At 32.5% G+C, this 12824-nt stretch overlaps 1 protein-coding gene across 3 annotated transcripts in view; it reads left to right on the top strand.

Annotated features, from left to right (window-relative positions):
- LOC131840953 (semaphorin-2A) overlaps positions 1-12824 on the top strand; it is a 159216-nt gene that overhangs the window by 125566 nt on the left and 20826 nt on the right. For all 3 annotated transcript variants that reach the window (XM_059189174.1, XM_059189172.1, XM_059189173.1), the window contains 2 exons: positions 8200-8470; positions 11797-12027. In XM_059189174.1, coding sequence (XP_059045157.1) covers positions 8200-8470; positions 11797-12027 — 502 coding nt within the window. The remainder of the gene's footprint in view (positions 1-8199; positions 8471-11796; positions 12028-12824) is intronic.

The following is a 12824-nucleotide window of genomic DNA, read 5'->3' on the forward strand; positions in this document are numbered from 1 at the left end:
ATTATGTAATTTAATTTATGCACTACATGGTATGCAATCAACAAATATATTTATTCACAGTATTAAATCTGTCACGAATAAACTACCAACACTGTGTATTTCTGGTTTCTGTTTTAAGGTTACTCGTTCCACTCCATATTTTGTTCGGTTGTAAAATGTAAAGTTTCCCAATTTCAGCACCTGCCAAAGTAACTTTTACACCCACTTTTTGTAGTCTATGATTCGTGTATGCTTACAAAAGGCTTATCCAAACCTACATAAAAACTTTTATGTCCTAAAATAAGTTTCAACTTTGCAGCGACGACGTATACTTCAAAAGTTTAGCTCGTACGGACTTCGAGAGCTTTTCCTATAGACTTTACCATAACAACTTCACATAAACTTGTTCGCGGAGTATGTACTGCAGTTCACTCACTGCCTTTAGTAATACTAAACTCGCGTAATAGTTGTCTTTCTCGCACTAACATACTTAGAAGAGGACAGAACTAGGTGGGAACTACTAAAATTTTCTAGTGTTATAGGTGGGTTACGGTATAATAATGTTCATGTCATTGTCAGTTATGAAGCGAATGCAACGCCCATAGCTCGTTGAGTGCACTTCGGAAAATCGCTTTATAACTATGCAGAACCACATTCCGCCGCTTATGTAGATATCACATAGTTTTTATTCACTCTGCGCTTGATATTATACTTTGTACACATAGAACTATGTAAGTCAGTCTACAAGTTACATAGTTGCATTCAGGTACCTACAGCACACATAATTAAGGTTTACATTTTTAATCAACTGTAAATGTGGAAGTTGTTTTAATCGCTGCCTGATATTTACGGGTTGGTGGAAGAAACTTGGGTGGAAGGTATTAATTTTATTTTACTTCCTATAAAGTTAATAGAAAACGGATTTAGCTTATCTATTATTATGTTCGTTACATTCTATCATAGTACTATATCAACATAGCATATTTTTTTTCTGTTTTACAATATCTAATGGATTGGTAATTAAGCATTCAATGAATAGTGAGTAGTCAGATTTTTTTTCTACTTTAACATTACAACGTTGCAACCTTGAGTACTGGTAGGTATGATATACGTATAGCTAAGGGACAAAAGAACCATTTTTGTTGCCATATGCGTGCATATATATATGCCATAAAACGTAGTATAAAATAGGAAACAAACATAAATTCATGACAAAGTGACTAGTAAAGTTAATTACAAATAAAATTAGAGTTATGTGTGCCCGCCGGTCGTATTTCACACGTGGACCGGTGCACAGGTGCATCTGTCCTGCATCGTATTAGGAACCAATATACTACACGCTCCGGTATCGTTGTTGTAAACTCTTCATGTTATTTTATTGTTACAAGAGGTAGACTGTAAAAAGTCATCTACGTAAGTACCTCTTAGCCACCAAGCAGCTTGCTTTGTAAGGTATTTTTCAGTTATAATGTGCAGAATAAGCAGCGAACTTGCTGGATGAGAGGCGTGACATCTAAGTCCTCTGAAATGGTACCGCATGAGTGATGCCTACAGTACTGTTCATGTATATATGCACCGGTTAGCGCTTACTATTAGGTGGTCACTATTTTATGATACAATCAGTATAAAGAACATCTGAAATGCCTGAGACGGTGTCTCAGTCGTCCTGTTTCCGGCATCGGATGTCCTGCGGTTGGTAACGTACGTTTAGTTACATCCCCGTTTTTTATTTAAATAGTTTGCAACATTCTTCGTATATTAAATTTCTCCCAATATGTAGCTTTCCGAGTAATCTGGAAGAGTAACTTGTATTTTCCTTTATATTAAATTATAATATTGTAATGTATATCTTTTGATAGAGGAACTTAAATAAATATGTTACGATTGCCAGAAGGGGTCATTATTATATAATATCTATGATGACATATGGAAAAGTATATAGTCTCTTATTTGTGCAATTAATATAAATATAATCATTAAATTCTGCGATTTCGTATCCTTCTTCGGATTCACCAGGGTACAGAATAACCAATGTCTCTACCTCAAATACTAAGTGGCATAAATATGATATAAACACTTTCGCATTATATTCTACTTAATATTTGTAGAAGGTGAATATTTAAAGAGCTCAAATGCAAGACAAACATTATATTTCGTTATCAATAATCTTTACCAATGTTTCACCTTAAATTTCATAATTTACTGCAACGTGAAATCATAGGCTGGTCAAGAAGATGGGAAGGACTTCTGTACTCGTATATAAATCTTAATATCGTATATAAAGTGATTTAAAAATTTGCCAACTGATTATATTTCTTCTATAGCCATATTACGTAATAAATTAATTCAAGCACAATCGAAAGCTTCCTACAAACGAACGATAATAATAACTAGTTGTCACAAAATGTTCAAGTTGAAAATTGAGAACGAAATAATTATGATGTTAAGGAATATCAAGTTTCAGGTTTCACCCGTTGGGGAAGAATGGGTTGAATTGAATGACGACTTGTCGTATATGTCTTTAACTTTCTCTTGAAATATAATTATCATATCGGTGACGTTTCTATAATACTATTGTACATCATAGATACGATCAAGGAATCCTTTAGCAAGAAATATAATAGAAATATAGCCTCAATATATTTTATGTTATTAGACTGGAAAATAAGCTGATGTCCACCTTTTTATAAGTGAATAACTATTGCCTTTGTATATAAACAACATGACGGACATGACGTCATAATGTGATGCTCGAGTACCTCTCATGCATTGTAAATCCAGAGGTCTATGATGACATTCTTTCATAAATTGTAATTTTTCGCTGCCTTATCTCATCCTTCACCCAAAACATATCTTACAAAGCAAACTGCTCGCCGGCTTATACAGGCAAGACGCGCAGACCCACAGACGACTATCTACACAGTCTCCATAGGTATATATTATGTATACGTAAATTACGATATATGTAACAATAGAATATTAGACTAGGAGGTTTATTTTTTATATATTTATTATTTAACATATAGAATACTTTTATTCTAATTCACTTTACCAAAACTATGAAATACAGCTAACTCGAATAACAAATTAAATACAAACTTAAAATTTTAATTATTCGTGATAATTTAGTAATCAAAAAAGTAATTAAAAACCTTGCAATAAAATTGGTTTTCTTTCTATACCTAATGAAATTTATATTGTCATGCAATTCTCATTTTAAAACCAATTAAAAGTTTTAAACTGTGTTGCTATTTGGATACCAAGATATGAAAGTGAACGTCTGAGATGTGAGTGAACTGACAACTGCAAGTCGTATAATGTTAAAAAGTATTCATAACTATGGGCATAATATTTAACTATTTCTAAGAACACAGTCTGAATAGTAGACGCAGACGCTATAAAATATAGTCACACACAAATAATTCTGCTTTTAGATACTGTGTACTACGTTTAGAATCTCTATTAATGCTAACATTGATAGAGAAATATGCATATTCCTAAGTTAACAAAAAAAAATACACCTGGACCGAAACAAAATATATTTCAGAAGCGTACTAACTATTACATATATCCGTATTATAACTCTATGGTAAGGCATAACTTGCCATCATATCTGAACTACACTTATTTCTATTTTACGAATACAAAATGAGTTTTGTATGCAAGTGATACGGAGCTCTGAAACTTACAGCTAACTTTGGACGTATTCTGATTATGCAGAGTTTTGAGTCTCTCCGAACTTAGCACTACTATTCGTAAGTACTGGTGCTTGTCTATGCATTTATTCTACAAAAATAGATTTACTAGTTTGGATTGAATAGGTCTTTAGAAACTATACGAATGAAGTTTAAAATCATTTAAACTGTCTGATATAAATACGATATGTTAAATATATATACGTATGTGCCTTTTACTTTTTTCAACGTTGCATATTTATATTTTTTTCGTACAGGCAATCTATTTACTGTGTCTGTGTGCTTGTTTGACTTTTAAAACAGTTAGGAATTTATATAAAAAAAAATTCTTCTTTATAATTGGTTTAGATAATATTATAATATGGATGATGATCTTCTATTTTGTACACAAATTGATATTATAATAATTATTGTAATGCAGATTAAGAGGATACATCATAATACAAGTGTCTTAACAATATGTCATTATAAATTCAGATCATCCCCTTAGTTATTAGCTGATAGTGACGTGAGCTTCAAAACTTTACCACCCCGACAATCTCTTGCTATTTGAAGATCCCTTGTGCGTTTGAAAGTTGCTCCCTTTCCATACTTATGACAGATACAAGTTTGGTATATGTAAACTCAATAGCCTGTGTAATTTCAATATCAAACATGGGGTATACGTAATCATTAACAATAGAATGTTTGTAGTAATAAAATACAGGTCAAAATAATTATCTTAATAAATTTTATTCTATTACTTAAATGCATGACAAATTTGTTTGTAATTTGATAGCAAATATTTTGTATCGAGTTACCACTGAATCTTTCTAAAGAACACTAAATATAGGCTTTATTTAAAATGCAAAGTGCAATGAATATTGAAAAGCAGAACACCTAGCATGATTACATATTCATATGCAATATAATTTTGAATACGTCCATATCTTATATGTATAATATGAAACTAGCTTACCACTCCATATCAGTTAAAGCGACTATCGCGCATAGTACCAGATGCATAATAAATATTCAAATTCAATCTTAAAAAAAACTGCAATAATTCATTTGATGCAACGTTTTTAGAAATAAAAATATTATTATAATAATAAAATTATCCAATAAAACCCCTAATATTAGATACTTAAATAATTAAAATAAAACTCTTACTATTACTAAAATATGACTTATAATTAATATTTAGACGCTGTTACCTACTTACGTACTCTATGATCTCAGATTTCAATTCAAAGGATTCTTTAGCTAAGAATATATGTTTGTAAAAAAGTTAGCCCCTTGGGCATAACACATAAGTAACACATCGGAAGTTCGTAGCGTTCGCAGCTTCGTAACGTATCGGGAAGCCATTCACATATATCATGCGGTACTATCTCCAGGTGCCAACTACCTCTTGTCTCGTTCGGAATTACTTTGTATTGCTCGAGTAAGTTTTAAGCGATGCCGGCGTACATTTTATTACCGAAATTTGTGGTCGCTCTAAGACTGCTATTAGTATATTGCAGTGCAACATATTTGCAGTTTGAAATATGTAACTCAAAATTTAATGTTTGCAAAATTTGCGATATAATATCTTAAGTTTTGTATTAATTAGTATTATATTGTAAGCTACAGTTTTCGTTCTACTATCTACCTACTTCTTATCAACACGCGCAACATTATCTGTACTTAAAATGAATAAGTATATAAGTTTTCTTGAGTAATTAAATTAATTTATTAATTTGTTCTTATTGATCATAGTATGATGTTATATAGCCTGTCCTTCCAACACTAAAAGAATTTTTAATTCAAACCAGTAGTTTCTGCGATTAGCGCGTTCAACCGAACAAACAATTAAACTCTTCAGCTTTATAATATTAGTACAGATGTGCGGCTTCATCCACTCCGTCTAATTAGCAAAGACTTCATAGACTGGTGAGGTTAAGCTGCTTGTGTACCAAACGAATATCTATTTTAAAATATCCTATTTTAGTTCCCACTCTTGTTCCTTTATTATATGAGCTTTATTATGACAGATATGAAATACTTACTTTTTAAAACTTATGATTTAAAAAGTAAGTATTTTCCGTACTCATATTCCTTACCTATTATTTTAATTAAAATTATAATAATTCAACAAAATATGTAGATTCCTTAATTACGGATTATATCATCATTCATTTAGCCAAAAATTAATTTTGTGTAGCAACACATGTAATGAATATATATGCGTCTTTTCAAAGCATGTTACAAAGATACAACATTGACGTGTTTATATAAGTCTTAAAATTATATCATTACTGTAATGACGCGTTGCATTTGTGTTGTATTGTAAGAAAAATACAAATTGTATTGTAAGATTCATAAAATATTATTTTAATTTATAAGCTGGAAACGCAGCGTATAAATTAAAATAATATTTTGTGAATCTTACAATACAATTTGTTATCACAATGCAACATATAAATTCATTGATGAATTAAATAATCTTTTATTGGATAATTGTTTAAATAGACGCTGACAAAGCGTCTAACACTGTAAGGTTAATAAAAAAAAATAAAGCATTTCTACTAATTTAAAAAATCAAAATATTAAAACCATTGGCTCCAATTTTGTAGACAAAATACAAGAAACATTTCAGCCGCTATCAAATCTATTGAGATTTCGCGTTCTGTCTATGTAGATTGCTACATAGACAGAACGCTATACAAATTACTTCATACACTTACTAATCGAAAACAAACTGAAATCCCTCAGTGTCAAAGCCGAAATTTAAATGCAACACCATCACCCCGTCAGCGGTCGTCCACTTAAAAGTACCTTGCTAATTTCGCAAACAAACAAAAAAGACGGCCTAATGAGCAGCTCAGCGGTCCATCGAGAAAGTTTCTTCTAGCAAAAGCCTCCAGGCGTTTCCGTCCAATCCATTTGCTTATTTGTTTACCCTGAACTTAGCAGCCGCGTCAAACAAAATATATTGTGTTATACAACACAAAAAACAAGTACGAATAGAACACACACAAATTGAAAATTAGGGATCACAGTCTTGTTATTACATTAAGAATACCATATCTACATCTTAACATTATTAACGTTTCAATCACGTGTAATTAGCCTAATAAAATTAGATTAGGTTAGGTGAAATCAAAGTTCAAAATTAACATACATAACTAATATTAAATCTATAAAGTACCTACGTCACGTTGCTTTAAGTAATTACAGTTAATATGTGGGTAGACCCAACTGTCACGTGGGGATTTCGAGGAAATCCTCAGACAGTCAGTTAATCGATGATGTCAAATAAAGGAAATTACATTTGGCGATTGCTTGATAAATGTATGTGAATATTCAGTCGAAACTAATTCTATAAACTCCATTATAACCAATTGTGTGACAGCACAATTTTCGAATAGAAACTTCCAATGAAACGAATCAGTTCAATAGTAAACTGGTGTAACGTGATAGTTTATAAGGTTCTAAAGTGTGAATAGTCCTACTTGTAATCGGTTTAAATGTTGAAAATAGCTTACACGTATCCACTTTAGTATTACACGTAAAACTACAACGGCTTCTCGGCTGAAGCTCGTTGTACAGAGAAGAATGAATAAAACTTCTCGGCCTTTGGCAACACCGGGGGCACGTCTTCGCATGCCTAATTTAATCCTCGGCTTATTGAAATAAAAACGACATAGGTTTTCCACAGGTGCCGCGGGCATCGCCAGGGTAGCGGGGAGCGGAGGGTCACAGGTGGCCCCGATGGTCGCAGCGTCGTTAAAATTTACATAAAGTCTCAATCCACGACGACGGGCGCCGCTGCCCACCCCACGTTTATGCTACATTTAGTAATTTTATGATAATTTCGAAAACCGTACCGCCACCCATCGCATTATACTAATAGAGGAATTCACTGGAGGACGGGCGATGTTGAAAAAATTCACCGCCTCCTAAATAATAAACTTCGGTTAATAAATCGCGTTCAGAGTGCAACAGACACATTTTGTTTTTTAAATAAAAAGCACGTTGCGTACATAGCGCGTTGTGGCATGATAATTAAATGTAATGGTCATATTAATTGTATTATAATAACATCGGGCTAAGTAAATAAAATTTTACATATATGCATAAAAACATTTTATCGCGTTTTCATTTCGTATTTTTTTGTATGATATGTGACGCCGTTTACTAAATTTGAAAATTATTCAGGTCACCTCCGGTCATGCCATTTAATACATCGAAGGTTAAACATTACCTATTAAATAAAAAAAGGAAAAGTAATATTAGATGCTATAGATATAAGTATTACGATTTATTGTAAAGATATAGTTAAATACGTTACTTATTAACTAAAAATCTCTACATCATTAAATCGGCAAATAAATCTCTATCTGCAAAACTATACCATAAAATGTTACAGCTGGCAATTTCGCGCGTCCGTAACTATCCCGTACCGACATCAATAAACAAAAATCATTGCACAATAACGCTGGATTCAGGTAGTAGTGGAGCGGCGGAATGTAATAAAAATAAACGTTTCGTTTTGTTCCAGTCGAACCTGACACACCTGCCTCGTCACGAGTACGTGCCGGGCATGGGTATGGGTGTCGCCAAGTGTCCCTACGACCCGGCGGACAACTCCACAGCCCTTTGGGTGGAGAGAGGCAACCCTGGCAGCCTCCCGGCCCTGTACTCGGGGACAAACGCAGAGTTCACAAAAGCAGACACCGTCATATTCAGAACTGACCTGCACAACTTGACGACAGGAAGAAGAGAGTTTTCCTTCAAACGGACATTAAAATACGATTCAAAATGGCTTGACAGTAAGTATTAACTTCAAATCAAAACAACATTAATTTAAATTTCGGTTCTTTTATTTTCATTTACTTAATAGTAAAAAGAACAGACAGCTACGTCATTTGTCTACTCGTAAAATTCAATATCCACCGAAGATATCGGGTACCGTACAAATAGCCGTCGATTAAAATATTTAATTGTAGTTCTGTTTAGGTTACAAAATACTTATACTTGAGCTCGTATTTTATATAACTACTATTTTATTTGAACTGTTATAAATAAAAGTTAGCATTTATTCTTCTAATTAATATATGAAATCTAAAGACATAGGTACTATACTAACATTCGACTTCCACACGACAGCTTAAGGCTGAAATAAATCAACCACAACCACAAAACGTCTAGACTATATTATATTGTTTAGAAGTACTTAACTCCTAGACAGGGATCAGACCCATATCAATGTCGTGATGGAAACGCAAAATTGACACGTTCACTATTCTCACGAGTCGTGATTCGTATTCAACCTATGAGATAAAATTAAAGTACTACCTATTTTTACCTTTTATTTTTATTTTACCTTCTATCCATTTTTATTCTGTATACGGATTATGAGGTTGAAACTAATATTTAGACAATAACCGTAAATGTTAAATGCCTTTACTAGAATAACAGAGAGAACCAATGACTGTTTGGGAACAGTTATATTTTAATTTATATTTCATAAAAATTTATATGTCTTTATGGAAGTTATTATCAAATTTAACATAGAAATTTATATAGCGTTAAATGAAGTGCAGGACCGTAAGCGTTACGGAATATCCTACTCGGTAATAGATTATACAAATCAGTACAATATGTGATCAATATTTTTATCCCCAGGATGTTATAAGATGCCACTAGATTAACAAAGATTTTACTTATACCGTACAATGTAAGAAACACGAAATAAATTAGTTTACCCAGTCTGCATAATAAGCATAGTAGTAGGGAGGGTAAATTATTCTCTTATTAGAATAAACTAGTGTTTGTCCTGGTAGTGGATAATGATGAAGAAGTCGCCCTTCAAATCGTAACACAAAACAGACAACTTTGGGTAAAGCCTCTCTTATCTCTGTAATCCATACGAACATTATAAATACGAAAGTTTGTCTCTCAATGAGTTTCTTGTCATTTCACAAATAAAAGGCGCAACAGATATTAATGAAATTTTAATTGAAAATAGATTGTATCATGAACGCAATTGGCTATCATGTATCTTAAAACAGAGCAGACGATGTCGCGTGTAACAGCTACTATTATAGGTATACTATAATAAATTGCAACCATTGGTGCAGCTAAGCGAATCAATAGTAAATCTGAATGCGTTCTGATTTTAGTGGTCACTGGTCATTGATCAGTGATCAGCATCCATAGTCCCAATGCGAATTACGGTTTCCCGGTTATCATTAGGCAAATTCTCCAATTATAGGCGCTTATGCGATTTACACGAGGATCGGCCTGTTTGTTTACTAAATAATGGAAATTAAACTGTTTTCGCTCTAACGAGCAATAATGTGCCCCCGATCTGTGCAGGCCTGTTCCCGTTTTACCTGAATTACTGTTCACGCAATTTCTACCTATTATAATAAATGTCCTTCCACCTTTATTCACTTCCGTCATGATACAATTTCGTGTTGTAAATATAAATTTCAATAAATTCTTTATTCGAACACGACTGGTACAAATATGTTCTTTATTCGTATGAATAAAGAACTAACTAACTGTATCATAAATCAGTATATTGAGTTTAGAGTGATAAAATTTAGACTTTATATAAAAAGAAAAGATTAATCCGTTTTTATATGTGTATTATAATTTATTTTGTGCTATCAGACTTTCCTAGTAATGATTCATTTCACTGTTACTTTACTAGATGGAAACACAAAAATTCTAGTAATACTCTGTATAACTCTGTAATGAAATTTTGTGTATTTGAATTAAATAACAAACACAATATTCTTAATATTCTCTAAAGCAAATTCTCTTTATAAATTACGAATACAAATATAGAACATGAAAGTAATATTCATCATCGCAACTGTAATAAGAGCAAATGGAAATATCCCAATTCGCGCATTAATTTGAGTGTGCCACAATAACATGGGAATAGAAATTTAGAAATTACGTGGCGACAAATTTACGTAATTTTCGTTTAATATAATATCGCTTTGTTCATTACACACGGCCCTTTATTGCTTGCAATTCAAACGCCACTAACAGTTAATTATTTTCCTTTAATTTCAATTTATTAACCCCTTTATATTCAAACGCAGATTTATTTTATCTCGGAACTCGTTGTATCCTCGAGTAGAGTTTTATAATTACATTGAAAATAACTGAAACAATCTAAACATATTTGCAGTAATGTAATAATATTCAGTTTATGCACAGATAACATAATATTACATAGTTTATGTCATATGGCTGCTAAATCACTATCATAAAATATACATGTAATACAAATATTATATATAACATTTGTATTAGCATGCGTAACATTTTTAGCATCATGATAAACATGACATTTTTTATTTTATAGGTTATATTCGCAGTTCATAATAATTTAAATGACGTGTATATAGTGTCCTATTACTAATTTTGCCGAATATATTTATCGACACATATCAGCCTCATCTATCATCCAATGTACATTATAATACCCAAACTTAATACCCACATTATTACACAGCTTAATTTATAGCGACAATAATAATTTCAAAAGATCCAAACGGAGCCTTATTAAGTTTTAATACTTAGTAGTAATGTTAACTGCCACTGAAGCGTATATTTTACAACAATGAGAAAAAAGATCGCTCCTCGTCGCGCGGTCCTATTCCGTTAATCCTGTACGCGTGGCGATTTCATTTCGAGACCAACAAATAAGCATTATTAGTAATGGCGGCTATGAACGCTGGTACATCATAATTGACATCCACGTATTCATCTAATATTTATTGCGTATAGCTCTGAATGGCAGTAATTTGATCGTGTAGAATTAACATGGGAACGCGTTCCCATCTCTTTTATAATATGTTAATAAACAAAATAGCATTATACGAGATAGAAATAAATTGCTTTAATTTCTACATATATATATATATAGTTATAAAAACCATTCCACTGAATCTTAACGTTACTCTTACTACTTACTCTTATTCCACAAAAATCGTTATTCATATAAATCAAAATAAAATGTATGTTTTGTAATAATTTTGAAGTTACATTTCGTATGTCTGAAAAGTAAAATATTAATCCACTTTACACAAACGTAATAAAATTTGTAATTAAGTCATTATTTATTTTCTTTTAGAACCGAACTTCGTGGGATCATTCGATGTCGGCGAGTATGTTCTTTTCTTCTTCCGGGAAACAGCAGTGGAATACATCAATTGTGGAAAGGCAGTATACTCAAGAGTGGCAAGAGTATGCAAACGAGATACCGGTGGAAAAAATATACTCAGCCAAAACTGGGCTACATACCTAAAAGCAAGACTGAACTGCAGTATACCCGGAGAGTTTCCGTTTTACTTTAATGAAATACGTATGTACAAATTTTTAATATTAACATATTTATTTGCCTGGCAGTACAGATAAAAAAGGTAAATTAGCTTCATATAATTATGGTAGCGGAAATAATAGCCACTGTAATTATAATACAATTATATACCAATTTCATGCCCTTGTCGGCCATAGATGGCACCTTGTAGAAAGAAGGGACAGGTGTTGTTGCTTACACTGTTGCTTTGCGTTATATTCACGTAGGAACATCTTACACGATCTGTCGGATCATAAAGAATGTAAAATATTGTATTCTCGTAGCACATAGTTATTATAATTTAAAGAATATTAGTAAGAACATGTAGTACTCTTCGGTGTTTCATATAAGTAATATGGTGACACACAAACTGACATCATTAAACATTAATTTCCCTCCTAGCGTTTACCCTTCCCAAATACTTGTGTACTTTCAATTTTTAGTACGTAAATATTTTAATTCTAAATTGGAAAGTTCACTATATAAGTGACAAGTCTAACTGATTTTTCGTGCTCCCCAAATGGCCGGTGCTCTCAGACTATGTTCATCTAATATTAACGCGCGACGCTCCGGTTTCGCCACGGTTTTTCACGCGCCCCCTACTATGGGCCTGCATAACTCATGAGAATGTAATAGGTACTCAAGTGCAGTATTTGCTATAGGTGTGTTATTTACATATCCGTTCGAGCGCTATTAGAAAAGTTTACGCGAACTCTTGCCGGACGTTAATCGTTTGGAATAAGTGTTTGTGAAACGACAGTTGCAGGTGTACATATAAATACAAGTCAATTCTAAACTTTTGT

The sequence above is a fragment of the Achroia grisella genome, unplaced genomic scaffold, assembly GCF_030625045.1.
Source record: "Achroia grisella isolate CSIRO2021 unplaced genomic scaffold, CSIRO_AGI_Agris_v1 utg152, whole genome shotgun sequence".
In the NCBI taxonomy this organism is placed as follows: Eukaryota; Metazoa; Arthropoda; class Insecta; order Lepidoptera; family Pyralidae; genus Achroia; species Achroia grisella.